The sequence below is a fragment of the Sarcophilus harrisii genome, chromosome 2 (assembly GCF_902635505.1).
Source record: "Sarcophilus harrisii chromosome 2, mSarHar1.11, whole genome shotgun sequence".
In the NCBI taxonomy this organism is placed as follows: Eukaryota; Metazoa; Chordata; class Mammalia; order Dasyuromorphia; family Dasyuridae; genus Sarcophilus; species Sarcophilus harrisii.
Window position 1 is genome coordinate 106685004 of NC_045427.1, and position 21904 is coordinate 106706907.

Genomic DNA, 21904 nt, shown 5'->3' on the forward strand with positions numbered 1-21904 from the left:
ATTATCCAGAAGCCTAACCTCCTCCAGGGGCAGCTAGATGACATAGATATAGTGCTCTGGAATCAGGAGGACGTGAGTTCAAATTTGCCCTCAAAAACTTCCTAGCTGTGTGACTCTGGGCAAACTTTTAATCTCTCAGTCTTTAGTGTCTTTCTCTCTCAGATTAATTTATTTGCTTGCTCTCTTCCCCATCTTCCCCTCCACCCTCCCATCTCTCTCTTTCTATCTTTTTTTTTCTCTGCAGTTTAGTGAAATCAGTAATAAAGGGATCCCAGATTTAGAGCTAAAAAAGATTTTAGTACTACCCATTCTAATCCCCCACTTTAAAATAAGAGAGCCCAAAGGACTTTTTCAGTGTCATATATTTACTAAGTGCCTGAGACAAGATTTGAACTCTGATTTTCCTGACTTCAAATCAAGGATTCTATCTACTACATCACCTTCTTGCTCCTGGAGTTTATTTGCCTAATTTGTTCTGATCAATTATTGTATTTTTTAACCAGTACCAAATAATTTTGCAGTTTGGGTTGAAATCTAGTTCTTCCAACTGCACATGTTTAACTTATAATGGATTGTTTATTGTCCAGGGCTGGGGGAAGGGGAAGAAAAATTTGAAACACAAGGTTTTGCAGGGGTGAATGTTGGAAACTATCTTTTTATGTATTTGAAAAATAAAAGGCTATTGTTAAAACAAAAATAAATAAAATTTAAGTACAGAAAAAAAGAACTCTAGTTCTGACTCCCCTTCATTCTCATTTTTTTTTCTCCCACTTCCCTTAAGATTCTTGACCATTTAGTCTTCCAGATGAATTTTGTTAATATTTTCTCTACTTCCATAAAGTAACTTTTGGTAGTTTAATTTATAGATGACTAAATCTGCAAATTAAATTAAGTAGTGTTGTTATTTTATTATATTAGCATGGCCCAACTCTGAGCAGTTAATACCTCTTCAATTATTTAAGCTTTCTTTTATTTCTGTAAATAATGTATTATAGTTTGGGTTTTTTTTTTTAATATGGAGATTGTCTTAGTTGGTAAACTCCCATATATTTTATATCCTCTCTAGTTGTTTTGAATGGAATTACTTTTTCTATATCTTTCACCTGGATTTTATTAGTGATATACATTATATTTAATGATTTTGTAGATTTATTTTATATCCTAGTTTACTAAATTATTTAACTATGTAAAGTTACTTTAGTTCAGCCTCTACTGTTCTCTAAATCATCAGATCATCTGCAAAAGGCAATACAGGCATACCTCAGAGATAATATAGGTTCAATTTTGGACAACTGCAATAAAGCAAATATCATAATAAAGTGAGTCACAAATAATTTTGGTTTCTCAATGCATATAAAAGTTTTGTTTATACTATACTGTAGTCCAGTAAGTATACAATAGTATTATGTCTAAAAAATGATGTACATCCCTTAATTAAAAGATACTTTATTGCTAAAAATTGCTAACCATCATCTCTTTTGCTGGTGTTGATGGCTGCTGACTGATCAGAGTGGTGATTGCTGAAGGCTGGGGTGACTTCGGTAATTTCTTAAATTAAGACAACAGTAAAGTTTGTTGCATCAGTTGACTCTTTCATTTGAACACTTAACACCCAAATTGCACCCATGGGGGAAGATCTCATCAGTGACTACCAGTTGATAGAACAGTCAGAATACACAGAACATTTATCAATTAATTTGAAATTTTATATGGGCATGGTTTGTGGTACCCACAACAATTACAAAGGTCACCGATCTCAGTAGATCACCATAACAGCTATAATAATAATGAAAAAGTTTGAAATATTGCCAGAATTACCAAAACTGAGATAAAATGTGAGCACTTGCTATTGGAAAAAAATGGTGCCAATAGGTTTGCATGATGCAGGATTACCATAAACCTTCAATTTATAAAAAGTACAATTGTCTGCAAAATACAGTAATGAAAAGTGGAATAAAATGAGGTATGCCTGTAATTTTGTTTCTTCTTCATTTATACTTCTTCAGTTTATCTTGTGTTATTGAAACTAGCATTTGTGAAATGCTTATAGTGACAGTGGACATTCTTATTTTCCCTCCATTGTATTGAACCTGTAGAGTTTTTCCATTATAGGTAATCCCAAATTAATTTTAAGTAGGTAATTATTACTTTTTTATTAATGTAACTTATTATGTTTTTAGTTTTCCTAATGTTAAGCCAATACTATGTTTCTGGTATAAATACAGTCTACTCATACTGCATAATCCTCTTAATATATTGTCATAACTTCTTCTAATATTGTATTTGGTATTTTTTTTATCCATCTTCATTAGAGGTTCTCTGTTCTCTATCTCCTTTATATGAATATCAGGATCATATTTGTCTTAGAGGATACCTTCTTTCTCTATTTTTTGCAAATACTAGGCAATAAAATCACTTTTCTTTGTTTCATAATATTGTCTTGTAAATTTACCTGAGCATAATCCTAATAATTTCTTTTGTTTCCTCTACTTCTCTTATAAATTTTTCTTTTCCATTTATTTTTTGTAAGTTAGTTTCTCTCTTTTTTATTTGATCATATTAACAATTTTTCAGTTTGCTGAGTTTTATGTTTTTCAAATGAAAATAATTTTACTAATTCAATGGAATTCTTTTGATTATTAGTTTTGTTTTTTTTCTTATTCTTCCAAATTTCAATTTTTGTGTTTACTTGGGGGTTTTTGTTGTGTGTATTTTTTTGTTTTATTTTTTGACAAATTCATTGGCCTGTTCCTTCTCTCTTTTGTTTATGAAAATGTTTTTGAGATAAAATTTTCTCCTAAGAATTGCTCTGACTGTACCCCAAAACTTTTGTTATATTGTCTCATAATTTTCTGTGATAAAATTATTTTTGAAAGGGGCACAATGAGAACCACAAGTATTATAGTTTTATACTCTATTTTGCATTTAGTTTGATTCAGCTGATGTTTAGTTCACATAATTTAATTATTGATATTCATTATTAATGTATCTTTGGTTATTCTGTAGCTTTCTAGATTATCTCTTTTAAACATATATGTTTCATATTTAACATGTATTGGATTACCTGCTATCTAAAGGAAGGGGGATAAAGAGGGAAAAATTTGGAACAGAAAGTTTTGCAAGGGTCATTGTTGAAAAATTATCCATGCATATGTTTTGTAAATTAAAAGTTTTAATAAAATAAATAAATGAACATATGTGTTTCCACTATTGCCTTGTCTGAAATCCCATCCCTGCTTAACTGGAGTCAGGCTAAGCATAATTAAATCTACTATAGCTCTTCTGTTAAACTTTATGTGAATCTGTTTCTGGCAAGTGTTGTTATGTTGTTAGTTTAAAAAAAAAAACAATTTATTGTTGGACTGTTTTATAATTCATTCTATTATCCTCCTTTCTTTTATGGATAAATTCATGCCATTCAAGTTCACAATTATTATTGTTAATTTTTCTTTTCCCTCCCTTATATTCTCTTCTAGTTTTTCCTCTCTCCTTCTCATATTCCTTGTCACATAGAAGAAGTAAAAGGGAAAGGGAATGGAATCAATACCAGTACAGTCTTGTGTCCTTCCTTTCTTTTATCCAGCCTAAAATAGATCTTTGATGCTTACATTTTATTTTTCTCTTTTTAAATTCCTCTTTATATTTTATCTTCTACAGTTGAGATAGGCTTTACTTATAGCTGTACTATCCCTAATTCTGTCCCTTTTAATCCTTTCCTCACCTTTTTTCTGAATCTGCCTTCAGATTCTTTCTGTGTGTCTCTTCCCTCTCTATTAGGGGAGGAGATTATTATTATAGTACTTAAATCTCATATTCAATCCTTCCATTTGTTCTAATATATTTGCCTCTTTAGGTTTCTCTTATATTTCAAAGATTCTATGCTTCTTATATCTTTTCATTTTCATATCATCTTTTAATGTTTAAATGTTTAAAAATACTCTTTCCTAATGAAAAGCTTTTTTTTCTTCTATACTGTTTAGCAAGACTAATTCTTCATCTTTAATCTATTTAATTTTGCCTTTCATTATAATCTGTATCATGATTTCTTTTTCATCATAGCTGACAGCAGTCCTGTGTTTCCTTAATATTTTAACTTTGTTCCCCTCCCAGTTTGTTTTCAGTATTTTGGGGGTTCATGGAAGGGAGGAGAGTTCTGATAGCTCTAGGATTCGACTATGACATTTCTGAGTGTTTTCAACTTGGGGATTTCTATCAAGAAATGATTAATGGATCCTTTGTGTTTTTATTTTGCCCTCTGATTCTAACATTTCTGTGTAGTTTTTTTTTTCTTTTAATGCATTCTCAAAATATAATATCTAGGTTTTTTTTTTTTTTTTTTAGGTTTGGTCATGTTTTTCCACTTATATAGCATTTATCATTTTAAGGAAAAGTTCGTTTTTTCTTGAGCTTTTTAATATGTTTAACAGGAATAGAAGGCATTTGTCAAAAACTTTAGACATATTAATATTATTCTGTGATTAAAATTGTTTTTATTATTAATGTAGTCATATGTTTATAGGTTTCCTGATATTAAGCCAGCATCAGAGTCACATTCCTGGTATCAGTCTTACCTAATTATAATCTCTTTGAAGTGTTGCTGTAGTCCCATTGATAATATTTTATTTAAAAGGTTTGCATCAATATTCACTAAAAATATTAGTCTATAGTTTTCTTTTCTGGTTTGTCTCTCTAGTTCAGGCATTTAAAACATATAAAACCCTGTTAATTCCCTCCTCTACTCCTCTGTACACCTAAATGTTTCAAAAGTTCTCTTCTTTTAAATTTTCTTCCTCTGTCTCTCTCATCACTCTTTCTCATACTTTTCACACTTAAAAACTGAGCAGGAGGTGGAAGAGAAGTATAAAACTTCTATAATGAATAAGTATTTTCAAGTAAAACAAATTGACACAGAGACCATTCAAAAATGTGTATTTTTTTTCATGGTCTTGAGACCATAGCCTTTCTGTCAAGAAGTGCTTTCAAGGTGCTTCATCATAAGCCTTCTGGGAATATGGTTATTGGTTACTTTGGTCAGAGTCCTGTGTATTTTCAAAATTGTTTTTCTTTGCATTGTTGTTGTCATTGAAATTCTTGTCCTGGTTCTGCTCACTTCACTGTGTATCAGTTGTTACTTCATAAGATTCTTTGAAATAGTCTCTTTTGTCATTTCTTTTGGTCAGGATCCATTACAATATTCTATTACAAGCATGTGCCAAAATTTCTTCAGCTATTCTCTTTGGTTACTTAATATTCCAGTTATTTTCTCTTTTCTTTTGCTATGTCTCTTGCCCTTCCCTCTCCCTTGAGTTAATGAAGTTTGTTTGTTTTTTTGACTATTCCTTTCCCAGAATTATTCTTCCTCTTAACCCTTTACCTCTATATCTCCACCTCCACATCTCTTTCTCTTTTGGATTCAATGTAACTGAACACTAATTCTGTGTGTGTGTGCATGTGTGTATCTGTGTCTGTGTGTTTGCATTTGTGTATCTTCCTCCATTTTATTCCATATTCATTATACTCTTCTCACATATTCCAATTATAAAAAATAGTAAGTTCCATCTCCTCTTCTTCCTTTCTACACTAGTGTATTTCTTTTGTCTTTGCCCAATTAAAAACCTTTAGAATAGAGCCAGTCCACCCATAGATTCTCCCTTGGAAGATTCTAAAGGGATACTTTTTTTTTTCTTCCCCATAAGAATGTCCGCATTGTATCATTTAAGTCCCCTTCCAATTACTCAATTTCATCTTTCCAGGTTCCTCTTGAGTCTTGTGTTTTGTATTTTGAAGTTTCCATTCAGCTTTGATGTTTTTATCAAGAATTTTTGAAAGTTACATATTCCTTTAAAGATTTCATTTTCTCTTATGTAAGTTTATACTTTTTTGCAGGATAATTTATTCTTGGTTATAAATCTATATCTTTTGCCTTTGAGAACATAATATTCCAAGATCTCTTATTTATAGTATAAATTTCCAGGTCTTATAGGATTCTGCTTACATTTCCTTAGTTTTGGAACTTTTTCTGTCTAGTTGAAGCAGTTTTTCTTTGACTTGGAATCTCTGGGTTTTAACAGAGGAGGTGATCAGTAGAATCTTCCTGTTTTTATTTTGCCCTCTGACTCAAGGGAATCTAGATAGTTTTTATTTATGATTTTTTGAAGTAGAAGATCCAGGTCTTTATTAATCATTCTTTTTCAAGGAATCCACTGATATTTTTTAAATTTTTTTTTCCTCCCATATGTGCAAAAATGTTTGTGGAAGTGCCTTTTCATAGTGGCTAAAAACTGGAAATTGAAGGGATGCCCACCAATTGGAGAATGGCTGAATAAATTCTTAGGTTATTTTTACCTTCTTTCTAAATCCAATCTTTCTTGTGCAACAAGATAACTGTATAAATATGTATACATATATTGTATTTAACATATACTTTAACATATTTAACATGTACGGGACTAGGAGTGAAGGGAAGGAGGGGAAAAGTTGAAACAGAAGATTTTGCAAGGGTCAGTATTGAAAAATTACCCATGCATAAGTTTTGTATATAAAAAGCTATAATAATCTTTTCCCCAAACCAATTGTCTTTTTGTTTTGTTGAGGCACTTGGGGTTAAGTGACTTGCCCAGGGTTACATAGCCAGAAAATATTAAGTGTCTGAGGTCACATTTGAACTCAGTTCCTCCTGACTCCAGGGCTGGTGCTCTATCCACTGCTCCACTTAGCTGCCCCTCAAAATCAGCTGTTTTTATAGCAGATAGATTTTATTTTCTGATTTTTAAATGTTGTTCTAATATTTCTTGCTAATAAAGTCAATGATTTCTTTATAATTTATCATAATTTCCAGGCAATCTATTACTTTGATAAGTTTTGCCACATCCATTTCTAAACTGTTTATTCTCCTTATTTTTTTCTCTACAACTTTAATTTCATTTTTTAACTTCTTATTTCATTTCTTCTAAGTTAAGGGTTCTTAACCTGGGGCCCATGAATTTTTTTAAAATTTTTGATAATTATGTTCCAGTGTTCTTTTGTAATCTTATGTATTTAATTTTACATATTTAAACATTTTATTCTAAGAATGGGCCCCTAGATTTCACCAGACTGCTAAAGAAATCCATGATACACATTTCCAATGGAGCAGTAATGAACTGAACCAGCTATGCCCAGAGAAAGAACTCTGGGAGATGACTAAAAACCATTACATTGAATTCCCAATCCCTATATTCATGCCCACCTGCATTTTTTATTTCCTTCACAAGCTAATTGTACAATATTTCAGTCTGATTCTTTTTGTACAGCAAAACAACAGTTTGGTCATGTATACTTATTGTGTATCTAATTTATATATTAATATATTTAACATCTACTGATCATCCTGCCATCTGGGGGAGGGGGTGGGGGGTAAGAGGTGAAAAATTGGAACAAGAGGTTTGGCAGTTGTCAATGCTGTAAAGTTACCCATACATATAACCTGTAAATAAAAAGCTATTAAAAAAAAAAAAAGAAAAGAAAAGAAAAGAAATCCATGATACCAAAAAAATAAATAAATAAATAAGAACCCTTCTGGTGTATTCATATTGTTCTCATGGAAAATCTTTTTTTCCCCCCATTTAGTCTTTGCTTACAGTTAGTATAAAGTTACTTTTTCATGCTGGGATTTTTGGGGATCTCTAGATCTATTATAACTTTTTATAATAGATCTAGAGATAATTCTTTATAGTGATTTCTATCTTATTGTTTTTATTTCTCTCTCTGGTTTTATTACCTAAATTAGGACTAGTTGCAGATTCCTCTTTTCTGTGAGTTAGTCTTGCCCTTCTTGGTCTCTAGTTAGGTCTGTTTGTTTCTATGTTAACCTACCGTTTAAACCCCACCCTAGAGCTATGAGATCCTGAGTGCTAAGATACCTCAGAACCTTCAGGTGCCTGAGCTGTTCAGGTTAGAGCATGTCGATACCTACAGTCAGATGTTACTGCTTCCTAGTGCTGGGGCTGTAACCACCCTGAGGCTTTCTCAGAAGAGGACTTTACTTTTTCTGCCTCTGAGCACAGAATCTTGCAGGTGACACGTATCCCTGTTGAGACTGGGAGGTTTCTGACTTACTTGAGTGTGCTGGCACTAAATTTGTTGACTTTTGCCTGTAGGTTTCTGGCTAACTTTTTGTGCTTTTCGTGGAAGCACAACCTGTAGTTTCTCAGTGGATTTCTCAGTTGTCATTTGGTCTGGTGTGATTCTTAAGTTTTTGTGGAGTAGGTCTGTGGGTGCTAGGCTGCTTGGTTCCATTTAGGCAACCATCTTGAGAGGACTCATTAGCACAAATTTTTGTATGAAATATCAAGTCCATTTTAAGAGTATGGTCTGTGGACATGGGGGAGAGTTCATTAGCTATCTATAACTCTAAACAGTGAATAACAGCCCTAGATTATGCTGCTTTGCATTTGTCCTCAACCCAGGGGCTACAGTCTTACAAAAAAGAATTTGCCAAAAGTAAATAATCATTAGTGCAGGCAAGTCTCGATTTTTGAATAGGTCACCCACCAAAACTGTCAAAATGTAAGTTTAGATAAATGTTAATAGGTTCCCAGCATGGCTTACAACAGCTTGTATGCTTCATTTATTTGAACGATAGCTAGTATCCTTTTCAAATCATCTAGATAGCTGTATCCTTCATGGTTAATGATACTGATAATAATAACACTTATATAGAGCTCTAAGGTTTGCAAAGTACTTTAGAAAGCAGGTTTTGAATAGAAATTATTGAACTCACTTGGGTTCAAGTCCTAGTTCCATCACCTTAATAACCATGTGGTCTTAGGCGGCTTATTTGGTCCCTTTTTCATATTCAAATGAAGATATAAGCACATTTGTTTTATTTACTTTGCAGGGTTGTTATGAAGATCAAATAAAGGAACTCATATAAAAGCTCTATAAATCTTAAAGTTCTATTTAAACTTATCTACACACTATTACTTCTGATTTTCTGACAGATGACCTCTGAAAATAAGTATCTGCTAAATATTTTACTTTACAAAAATCTCATTTGATTCTCATAAACACCCCATTTTACAGAGGAGGAAGCAGAGGTAGGGAGAGGGTCAGTGACTTAATCTAGAGTAGAATCAGAAAGTGTCTGAAGCCATATTTGGACCAGTGCTCTATCCTTGATAGAAGCAGCTAGGTGACTTAGTGGATAGAGCAGTGGGCGGAGTCAAGAAGACCAGAGTTCCAAACTAGCTTCAAATGCTTATTAATTATGTGACCCTGGGCAAGGCACTTAAACTTTCTGAGCTTCCATTAAGGTAAGGACCTCTGCAGGGTTAAGAATCAAATGAGATAATATTTGTAAGTAATTTGCAAATCTTAAAGAGCACTATAAATGTTAGGTTATTTTAATGAATCTGTGATATCAGTGAAGTAAGTGCTCCTTCCAGGGAGACATATTACACCCTGTCCTCATCTTGTCCATGAGTCTCCACTTCCTAGAGGTTAAACCTAACACAGTAGAGACATTACAGTGGTAGTTCTTTAATTTTTTTCTAATGTTGTACTTAGTTTTTCTGTTACACTTCATTCTCAATACTTGGAAAATTTTCTTTCTTTCCTATCAAATGTTTCATTGATGATTAGATTGATGATGATAACCCATCATACAGCTAAGGAGGTACTCATAGTAGACTAAAGATAAATGGATAGGAAGTTAGAGTTCCTTCTAGTTAGGAAATTCCTCTAGCAGCGTAATAATAATCATAGCTGACATATGTAAGAAAGGCAGGAAGTACCAGTATTAATATCCTCATGGAAATAAAGATTCTTAGGAGATCATGTGGTTTGTCTACCACCACCAAGATTCAGAGGTGGGATTCAGTCCTTCCTAAGACCAAAACACTATTCAATGCACCATGTTACTGGTGGAGGATTCAGGCTTCAATAGACAGTGATAGCAACAGACAGTTCTGTGCCATGAGAATATTAATGGTAGGAGATGGCTTAGACAGAAAGGAGCATGGATGATATCTTCTTTGTATTTGCATTCCTGTTAGCATCTAACATGTTACTTTTTCAGAGGTAGATCCTCAACACTTGCTCAGAGAATCAATGGCAGGAGATGCCCCAGATAGAAAGTAGCAACACCTGCCAGAGTTAGTTTAGACATAAAAAGTATCACATCCACTAAGGAGCAATAGCAGCTATTCATTGCAGAGGTCCTCATTTGTAAGTCAGGGAGTAACAATTTGTATAGATCAGTTTACACTGAACTTTTAAGGTTTATAAAACTTTTATGAATATTATTTCATTTGATCTTCACAATATCCTTGCAAAGTAAATAAAACAAGAGTGATTATCTTAATTTGAAGAAGATGAAGTGACTAAATAATTTGCCTGAGGCCATAGGACTATTAGATGACAGAGGCCATAGGACTATTAGATGACAGAACTAGGGCTTGAACCCAAATGTGTTCAGTAGTTTCCATTAAGCAAACATTTATTAAGTACATACTGTGTGCAAGACACTGTGCCAAACATTAGGGATACAGAGGCAAAAACAAAGCAAGCACTGTCCTCACTGAAATTCTATTCTATTCTATTAGATAATTATTTTACATATTGTGTGACTCTCAGAGCAGGTAATTGATTAGTTTCCACTGTATTATGGTATATTTGCTACCTTTTAATTTTCTTGTAGGGCAGCTAAATGGTACCAGCCAGGCCTGGAGTCAGGAAAATTCATTTTCCTCACTTCAAATCTGGTTTCAGACACTAGCTGTGTAACCCTGTGGGAAAGATATCCTATTTGCCTCAATTTCCTCGTCTGTAAAAAGTAAACTAGAGAGGGAAATGGCAAGCCACTCCAGTATCTTTGCCAAATAGAGTGATGACAAATTGGACCCAATGAAAAATAACTGAATAAATTTTCCCCTAAAATGTTTAAGATACTTTGAAGAGAATTTTAAATGACAATTTTCCTATAACACTGTTTTCCTGGTTGCTAGGCATTTCTGTGGTTCTATTTTGTTCTCAATATTCATAATACTTCAGCGCGAACAGAGAAATAGAACAGAAAATATCAAAAATTTTAAATGACTGCTTCTTAAACCATTATATTCAAATTGTGAGATCTATTTTTTCTTCCTATTTAGGGATTCTAATAAAACAAAAGATATTATCCAACTTTTTATTCATGTAATAAATCCTCCTTATAATAAGACACACTAGCTAGAAAACAGGCATAGGCTTCTCCCATATAAGTGGTGCTCTTGGTGCTCCAAACCTGTGCTGTCAAGAATACTCATTAATATATTATGGGCTACATATTGACTTAGTTTTAAAATCTAGTATTATCTATGTTTCATTTTGTTTTTATTTATTTAGTTAAATATTTCTTAATTACTTTTTGGGTTGGGGACACAATCAGGATTGAATGATTTGCCTGTGGTCACATAGCTAGTAAGTATCTGAGACAGAATTTGAACTCAGGACCTTACTGATTTCAGGACCACTGCTGTATCCACTGTGCCACCTAGCTGCCCCCCAGAATTACATTTTAATCTACTTAGGTGTGTTGTGAACAACATACAACTTGAAGGGGAGTGTTTGACAACTTTGCCCTCAGCAATTCTCTTAAGACTTTATAAATTGCAGAAAAGTTGACCTACACTGATTGAACCTGTGGTTCAGTCCTTATGTCTATACTTATATCATAATTCATCTCATTAAAACTCATGGATTCATTTAAATTAAAATAATTTCTAAAAATAGCACACTGCACTAAAACCATTCTATTACAATGTCTTAAGAGGCCACATTGCAAGCTATGCTTATGGATAAAACTGCATTATGATGAAGTCCTTTTGGTATATCATGCTGATAATTCTCAAATCTACCTATCTTGCTTAATCTCTCTGCTAACCTCCAGCTTTGCATCTCCATCTGTCTTTCAGACATCTCAAAACTGGATGTCCAGTAAACAATATATCCAAAACTGAACTCATTATCTTTCCACTAAACTCTCCCTATTTCCAAACTTTCCTGTTACTGGACTTTCTTTCTTTTCCTCCCTCCCTTCTTCCCTCCTTCCTTTCCTCCCTTCCTTCCTTTTTTTTCCAGCAAGGCAACTGGGGTTAAGTGACTTGCCTAAGGTCATATAGCTAGGAAGTGTTAAGTATCTGAGACCACATTTGAATTCAGCTCCTCCTGACTCCAGGGCTGATGCTCAATCTAATGTGCCATCTAGCTGCCTCCTTCCTTGTTGTTGTTGAACACACTACTATCAACCTTGTCTCCCAGGCTCACAACTTACGTGTCATCCTTAATTCCACTACCTCTCACCTGCTATGTGCAATCCATTGTCAAAGCCTGTCATCTGTTGAATATGCCTCCATCTCTTTTGATACTTCCCACCATTCTAGTGTATTCTTCATCACTCCAGGCTTTAACCATTACAATAGTTGCTGGTGGATCTGCCTGCCTCTACTCTCCCCACTCTAATCCATCCTCCATTTAGCCACCAAAGAGATTTTCCTAAAGCACAAGTCAGACCATGTCTTTCTGTCACATAAACAATACACACATACCACTCAACAAACCCCATTGGCTCCACATTGCTTCCACAGTCAAATTCAGAATCTGGTGTTCAAGCTCTTCATAACCTATCTCCTCCTATCTTTCCAGCCTTCTTACATCTTATTCCCCATTATTTATTCTTCAATCCAATTATACTAGTCTTTTGGCTGTTTCACAAACAAGACACTTTCTCAGCTCAGGTAGGTAACACTTATACAACACTGTGTATTATGGTTATCTATGTTATATTCCATTCTCTTTTAGATTTGAGTGTTCCCAAAAACAAGGTCTCCTTAACTAAACTTTATATCCCTCTTGCACAGTCTTTTAGCACATAGTAAGTACTTAATAGATATAAATGTTTGTGGAATGGATGAATGAGTTCTGATTTTTTTTTTTTAATGTGTATACCCAGGTGTTTATTGAGTTTATGTAATTTTGAGGGGTTTTGTCTTATTAGCAATGTTTTTAATCTTAATTCTGTTGATATGTTTTGATTTTACTTCTCTTTCATTTCCAATACCCTATACCATGCTTAGCCTTTTTATAGCAAAAGAAAGATAAGAACCAGAATAAAGAAAGAACAATCAACACATCAGCCATGTCTTACACAACCATATGTGTACAATATGCCATTATCAGAATCTCCATCTTTGCAAAGAGGAGAAGAAGATGAATTTCTCAATTCTTCTTTGGGACCAAGCTTGGTCATCATCATAATTACAAAGTTTTCAGTTTGGGTTTCTTATTCTTTCCCTTTACATTGATGTAATCATTACTCTTTTCCTGGTTCTTTTTACTTTACCGTCTCATCTTTATGTTGTCTTCTCATCTTTATCTGAGTTTCTAATATGCTTTGCTTTTGTTTTATTTTTATAGCATAGTAATATTACGTTTTATTCATGCACCATAGTTTGTTAACTCATTTCCCAAATGATAGGTGCCTACTTTGTTGATCTTTTAATTCTTAGTGTTTAGCCAATTTTTAAAAATTGATTCAATTGTTAGCATTGCTCCTTACAAAATGAATATATATAAAAAGTTATATGTAAATATTTTAAGATAATAGAATTACATAGAAGAAAATGAGATGCTACAAAATAGTATTGAATATATGAAATAATGTGCATATGTTTATATATAAATAATTAATAAATAAATATGAAATAAAATTATTCTTCCCTGAGCTGAAATGTATTCCCTGAACTGAAATTAAAAAAAAAAAAAAAAACTTGTACCACACTTTAATTTGGCATGAGACATTAGATAGACTCTTGAGGGTCTTTTTTGTTTAATTTTTTAAATTTATGTTTTCTACCCTTTTACTTTGAAAGCATGCTAAAAACAATTTTCAAATTCATAATTATGCCTAAGGAATATCTAAAGTTTTTTTTAAGACTACTCTAAAGTAAATTGTGTCCTGATTACTTTAAATATATTAGTTCACTAATATCAAAAATATTTTCTAAAAAATCAATATGACATAAAGAATAATTTAAAGGAAATATTTTGATAATTGTTTTCCTTGCAATTGTCATCAGTCCATAATTTAATGGTTATTTATCTCTTAATGATGGGCCCTATTCCCAAATGACTAAAGGGGAAAAAACCTGATCCTGGAAGTGCAATATTAGGGCAGATTCTAGGTTTCCAGATGGGAAAATCAAACCAGAAATGTGTAAATAGAAAGCCACCCATAAGTTTAAAAAAGTATTACCAGAGATTAGTCTAATTAGTAATTCTTTTAAATTTTATTATAAAAGCTACTTTAAGGCTTATCTAATTGTGATACTGAAAACATTAAATAATGTTATAAAATGTGACCAATCGTTCACTTTTTTTGAAGAATGTTTAAAATCATATAGTTTGTGGGTTTTTTATTATTCATTTTAAATAGTTTTTGGAAGATCCAGTATCAGAATTGGGAATATCTCAACATAAATATGTGATTATAATTATGAATTAAATATTATTTTGCCAAATAAATAGTTAACTAGGTAAAATTAAACAAGATAGAATGAATTATGGCTATTTTATAGAATAATGATAGTCTTCATTTTAAGCTACATTGTAAAGTGCTTTATCTTGAGATTAGGTATTGTGGCAGAAGCTAAAACTGCCTTTTTTTCCCTAACAGTGCCAGAATCCAACCTCCTTTTCTTTTTGCGCTAACAAGACTGCTTTACCACCACAGCCCCACTCTAAGTAATTAAATCAATCCTTTGTACTTACCGTATTCTCCTCTAGTGACGGTACTAGATCTGATTATATGCTTCATGCATATTCAAAGTACGGCACTGACAGCTCTTTAATGAGCTCTTACTTAATCAGTACGAACAATGTTCATCTTGTTCTTTTTTTCCTCCTGCATTAGAGCTAGGAACAGTTGGGGAAAAAATGAAACATCCAGCATTCATTTGAAAAATATATTGTACTTTGAAAAGTGTCTAAGCTGGGGAAGTTGCATTCTGCCCTTTAAAAGTCTGATGGACAAATTGGATTACTAGTATTGGATTAAATAACAAATGGTTAGAGGAGAAATGAGAAAAGCTCACTGTGATCACAGGCTTTAATATTTTTTGTTACTTATAAAGCTGAAGGGGTCTTTAACCAGTTATTAAAGTCAGGATTAATTTGTAATGGTCCAACTTACTGACTTTAAAAGCTTTTTTTTAATTTTTAAAAGCCCTAAAACAATAGTGAAATCCATGTACTCACAGAGTAAAAAAAAAAATAATTGTTTACAATCATTAGGCTATGTATATGTTCCTATAAACTTATACTCAGTTCAGATAAAGATTTGAGGCACATTGTATTAATTTATCTTCATATTGGGGGGGGGGAAGTATTGATTTGAATCGTCTGTAGCATTTTAGGGACCATTAGCAAATGTTAGCATTTTTTCAATTTTTAGACATTTATTTTCATTTTGAAACTTGGAAGGATTAATAGGCATTTTCTCTTTAATTTTTGTGAGCTAGAGGGAAATTTTATTCTTATCTAGAAATCAGATTATGAATTTAATTGAAAATGACAGTACCACATCAGTATTATTTTTCTCAAGGAGGCCATATCCCATTGAAGAAAATGATGCTAATTTAAGAGTGGGTTAGTTCCTTCTTTTACAACTGCTTGAAAGCATCAAGCCAAAGTTTCAACAAAGTTTTCATTTATATATGTTTTTAGTCACTGTTTCAGTTATAGGCACAAGAATTAAGTCTGTAATGAGAAAATATATCGCAAAATCTATAGCTATTAATATTGCACACATGTGTCATTTTGCTGATCAAAAAGGCCTTCACCAGGGTACAATTGGCCTTTTTCCAAATTGCAAGCTTTTTCTCAGCTTTTTCTTTTTACTCTTTCTTCTTTTGTTGCTGCCCAGGGATTTGTGCCTATCGCAGCCTATATCACATGACCACTGTCAAGGCATCACATGGTCCAAAGTGAATACAAAACCAGCAACCCTAAAAGACAGATTAAAAATACTGTAAAACAATAAAGACTTTGTTCAATCTCTAAATGAATCTGTCCTATGTATCTTTCATACTTTAAAATTTTAACAGTATTTAATGAATTTGCCTGTTTTTTTTCTCCCAGAAGCAAATAAACATTTTATATCCATCTAAAATATGTGCTGTACTTTTCACAGGTGGAATTATGATTAGATAATAGAAAATAAAAACATTTTAGATTTCATTTATGTGCTAAAATGTTTTCATGTTTAAAATTAAAAAGCAGAATATTATAGGATACCAAGTACTAAAATATTTTCTCTTTTTATTCAGACATTTCTATTAACCCTGTAAATGCTATGCTGAAGTTAGACTGCAGAATTAAATGTTAGCATAGCAAGGTAATTATTTGTCTTGTTTTGACAATTTATTTGCTAAAAAAAAAAAACCTTTTCCTGGTAAAATGTTATGCTTCAATATATAAATTGATGCCCTACAAGTCTTAAAAAAAAAATTCCTTCCCCCAGAATTATGAATTTTAACTAGATGCCTTTTGACATGAGTGACAGGAAAAGAGTCCTGGAAGAGTCTGCCTTCTACTAAGGGGAAAATGATGTGCTAGTGTCTCCCAGTGTGTAGGGGGTAGAGTAGGATGGTCAAATCAGAGCAGAGAAGGAATATTTCCTTCCTTTGCCCTCAAATTCTTCTCTTTTGTAAAAATGTAACATGTTTAAGAATTCATTGCATCCCTAGGGAATAAATATTTTTTAAAATTCAATTGTTTCAAATGTTTTCTGATCTACTGATACCTTTATTTGAAAATCTCAGATCACTAATATTTTTTCTTAATTTAAACTTCATTTTCCTAATCAGGTTTACCCTGTAATTGATACAGGACAAAATATACATATTATGGATTTACTTTTGGAGGAAAAAACAATGAAAAGTAAATTACTATAGATAACTGGCTTAACATAATCTTTCAATGCCCATGAACTTCCTTCTAATAGTTCTCAAAATGATTTTTAGTTGGGGGTTGGTTGTGGTGGGCTTTTTTCCTTCTTTTTTTTTTTTAATCGTGACCATATGTCAGTCAGCACCACAAGTTCCTTATTGAAACATAATAACAATTAAGCCTCTGGGGAGGATTTAAATGGTAGAACACTTTGTTTACTGTACTTAGTGTTAATATGATCTGTAGGTATGTTAAAGGGGAGTGAAAATATACAAGCTGAAATTTACCAACTTTGGAAGATAGGCTTCTTATTTATTATTATTTTAACATGAATTTTTTCAGGTCTAGGTCCCTAATCTTCTATTATTGCTAACAGTCTAAAATGTAGTATTAGATCAGCTAAAATTAGGTATTACATGCTTAAAAACTGATACTGAACTATTTTATGACTGATATAGACAATAAGAAATAAATCCTCTTGTGTTTGTAGGAAGGAACACAGAAGAAGAAGAAGCTATGATGCAGGAATGGTTTATGTTAGTTAATAAGAAAAATGCTTTAATACGAAGAATGAACCAACTCTCTCTTCTGTAAGTACTCAGTACAAAGCATGATTTTTCTATAATCATCATCACATTTTAATTTTCATTTACATTTTATTTTAACGACTTAATTTTTGTTTAATTTCCTTAGATATGTTTTTATCAGTATATTAATCAGTATGTATATATATATATAATCAATATATTATGTGTATTGTGGTTACAAGACAGATTGGCTCCTAAACATAAATATTAAAATAGTGTTGTCCATAGGAAAAGATATAGATAAAAATTGAAAATAATATGGTCTGAATACAAAGGGTAAAAGAGAAGAAAAATATGTTGTATTCAAGAAATAGTATCTTCAAAAAAAGGAATTTAGTTCATAAGAGGAAAAGATGAGTTTTAAGTTAATTTAAAATATTTTCTTAAAAGTTTTTTAATATTAAAATTTTACCAGGAAATGAAATTATATATAACCTGTACTATAGATGATGTGACCATATATATTGTAGAATAAAATGATAATGATGTAAAAGTAAAGTGCTCCTAAAGAGGCAGCATTAGTACAGTTATCAGGGTCAGAGAAATGGAGAAAATATAAACAGTAAGCATTTTTAGTATCTGGCATTTCACCTACTCTAGGCCCTCTTTCTTTCCTAGGTCTTTTTGCTTACTAGTAGTGTTCTTATAGGATGCCACCTAGTGTAGAGATGAGCTTGCTCTCATTTCTTATTTTAGTGAAATAAGTCATTTTCATAAATGCATTCTTATACCTCCACTTGATTTTTTTTAAATGAAGAAACACTTTTTCAACCCAAAATTTAATCATTGTGACGTTAAAATCTGTACACATAGGATTTCTGTGCATCTTAATAGATATTCTGAGGTTTAAAAAAAGAGTTTATTGAAGAATTAGGAAAAAAATATATTTTAACAACTTTAACAGTACAAAATTGTTTTTTTCCTACAACAATCTATGTACATAAAGTCTTTAGGAATCAGTTTATTTATCTACAAATTGAAATTGTTGTGGAAGAGTGACCACCACCAAGAACAGCACCAGCTGATGAAGGTTTTAGGTTTCTGTATCATTTGTTTGGAGTAGCTTAAAGTTAAAGGAAAAGTCAGTTATGAGTCCTAAAATCAATGTAACTTAAAGGTCCTTTTAAGTGTTTAATGATTTAGTCATTAGCATATTGATGAACTTTCTAAACTTGCCTAGGGAAAAAGAACATGACCTAGAAAGACGCTATGAGCTGCTGAACCGGGAGTTGCGGGCCATGCTTGCAATTGAAGGTAAGAAACATTTTGCTGAGAAAAAAAAAACAACCCCTTAATACAAAGGCTGAACTATCAGAGGATTCAGTTCTAAAACAAAATTCAAGCATCTCTAAGGTTATTCATTATGAATATACAGCAGTTACCATATAAATGACTTAAAGATACCACCTAAGTACCCTAATTCAGATAGAGTATTCATTTATGGTACCTATTGTGTTGTAATTAAGTTCAAAATCATCTTAAGTCCAACAAATTTTAAATTGTGTAAAATAGAAAATCTAAAGTAAAATTGATATTTTATTCATTGGCATCTTATTTACACAAGCGCTAAAAGGTACATCAAGTTAATATTTCGTTTTTAGATAGTCAAAATTTCAACATATTTCATTAGTGTCAAGAAGACTGAAATAAACCAGCCTTTTACTCTTCTATAACTCTATAATTCTGTAAGTCTAAATATTATACCTAAATGAATACTCAAAGAGATTAACATAGGAGATAAGTAAAATAATCAAACACTTTTCATAACTTTTAAATGAATTACATTATAATCATATGGATGATTCATATTATAAGTAAATGTCAGCTAGCATTTAACCTATTGCTTACCATTTTTGGTCATTTTTTAAAAGTAAGTGTTTTATAATGCTGTACTTATTCCTCTAGGTTGGAAATGTTGTCTTACAGTTCAAAGATGTTTGCTTTAAAAGTTAATCCTTTGGACTCTGTAAAATGGACCTTTTGTCTAATCAATGCAAATTGATTTTCTTATTCTGTATTGACCTTTTAACCCTTTGACTGTCTATGGTAATTTCTTTTTTCACCTGATAAGATACCTGATTCATAATAAATCAATTCTAATTAGTTTAGAGACTTCACTAGAAACCTGAGTTTCTAAAAAGAAAAAAAAAAAAGCCATGAGAAGTGTACTTTTTGAATATTAGAACATTGAGTGCCAGATTTTCATTGAATGAAGACAAATAAAAATGCCTAGGGTATACCTACATTTGCATAATACTTTTATTCTTTTCAAAGCACTTTCACACCAATTAGCTCATTTGATAAATGTAATAAGAAGTTAAGCCCTTATTTAAGAAATCAAATTTTATTTACTTAATTACATAATGATTTTATGATAAATTCCTTAAGATTTTATAAGGATAAGATCCTTAAGATAGCAATTAAAATGTTTCATATGATATGGGTGATAACAAAAGTGCAAAAAGAAACTAAAAAATTGCTTATTTCAAATGGGTTTTTTTTTTTTTTGGAAGTTTATTACAGAAATAAGAGAACACAAAGATGATAAATTTTATTTGTTCTTTTTTATTAAGAATTTTTGTGGTAAGTCACATAATTGCCAATGGACTTCACATAACCTTTAGAAGAGATTAGAAAGTTAAATAGCCAAGTGAAAATTCAGTACAGTAAATAGTCAACGCATTTGTTTGGTTTTTTTTTTTTTTTTTTTTTTTTTTGAGGGGGAAAAAGCATAATTCTACTATCGTCTTTTTTGCATGGATTCTAATAGCTTTTGCATGCATCTTCCTCTAGGTATAATTGTACATGGTTTCATATAGCAGCTGACTATATAAAATCAATAGGAACCATATGTTCCAAGGCATTCTACTATTCCTATAGGATATGAAAAAGTTATCTTAGCATTGTACTGAGTACAAACAACAATCTCAAATAGACCCACCAGATTTGCAGCATAAATTACCTGATACTTTTATACAACTGGAATAAAAATTAAAAACTCTCCCTCCCTCATTAGAATAATAAAACAATTAACTTTCTTTCCTTTTTAAAACTTTTTACATGATATCAGTTGCTAGGTTTGGTTTGGTTTTTTGTTTTTTGCTTTTAATGTAATGTTACTGTCCCAGATATGTCAGTGCTTTTTTTAAAAAAGAAAAAAAAAACTTATCTGTGTTTTCATCTTTAGTTGTTGAAAAGAAAAGAAAAAGTATCAAGCTGCTGATTACAAATAAAAGCAGTTTATTGAATGTTGTTCTGCCCTGCTAATGTGAGCAGTGTGTAGGCAGTACTGTCATGTAGAGGTGTTGACCATTGTAATGTTCAGTGATGTGAAGACACTGTCCAAGAAGCCAACTGTTAAAATGGATGCATATACAGCTGAATAGCCTTTTGGAGTGTTAAAATACTTCACAGGGAAAACTAATGAATAGGCAACACTGTTTTTGTTTTTGTTTGTAAGTATGTTCCTAGCTTTCATTCCTCTCCCTCCCATTTAGCAGTGATGATAGGGCTTAGCAATAAATTGTAATTTTTACAAGTAAATTTGCTATTGAAACTGTCTATCCTAAAAGATGTATATAAGGAACATAATAAACCATGCTTGATTAAAAGAAATATAAATTTATTGGATTGGAAGCAAAAATAAAGTGTGAATTATAATCATTCTACTAAAAAAGTCATAAGTACTTTGGTTATTTCATTCTGAGGTGTCAATTTCATATCTGGATACACCTTAAGCTAATGAAGGTGCTTTAGATACTTTGCCTATATTTTTCCATAGTATTTATGCCCTTTTGGAAAAGATAAATTCATTTCTGCACACGTTAGGGTGGGCTTTTAGAAAGTAGAGCGTCCATTTCCTGCACAAGAGATGGATCTTCTTTAGGGTTTTGTACAGCTTGATTTATTCTTGGCGTATAGTTTGAAGTGGGTGCTCTTCTAAAAGGATTTATGCACAGGTTCACTATTTTTGTAGTTATGGTTTATATGATAAGCTTTTTATATTTAAAATCAATATGTAATCCTGTGGAGGAGCTTATCCCCTAAAACCCCATTTGTAAATCTATTTTAGCTTTGTTACACAGCACAGCCACAGTATTCCATAGATTGATTAGGTTCAGCAGTAGAATCCTATCAAATGGCCTGCTCTGATGATGATGCAAACTCTTTCAGGATTGCTAGTTGACTGGAACTAAAGATAAGACTTGACTGCAATCCCTCAATGTGCTCTTTACAAAACTAGTGTTAATTTTCATCAAAGTGTGAGGCTTATTTATAGTGGCGAGGTTGAAGGTTTACTACAACTTTAGGCCTTTTATATTAAAGTATTCATGGGAAATATCCTTGCCTTT

General features: G+C 32.0%; 1 protein-coding gene across 14 annotated transcripts in view; it reads left to right on the top strand.

The window, feature by feature from the left end:
• Positions 1–21904, top strand: part of EHBP1 (EH domain binding protein 1) — a 444659-nt gene that overhangs the window by 417889 nt on the left and 4866 nt on the right. For 13 of the 14 annotated variants that reach the window (XM_031950538.1, XM_031950539.1, XM_031950541.1 and 10 more), the window contains 2 exons: positions 17456–17555; positions 18733–18806. In XM_031950538.1, the coding sequence (XP_031806398.1) occupies positions 17456–17555; positions 18733–18806 (174 nt within the window). Of the gene's footprint in view, positions 1–16343; positions 16412–17455; positions 17556–18732; positions 18807–21904 lie in introns of those variants that run through there. The other variant, XM_031950548.1, reaches the window with a different exon arrangement.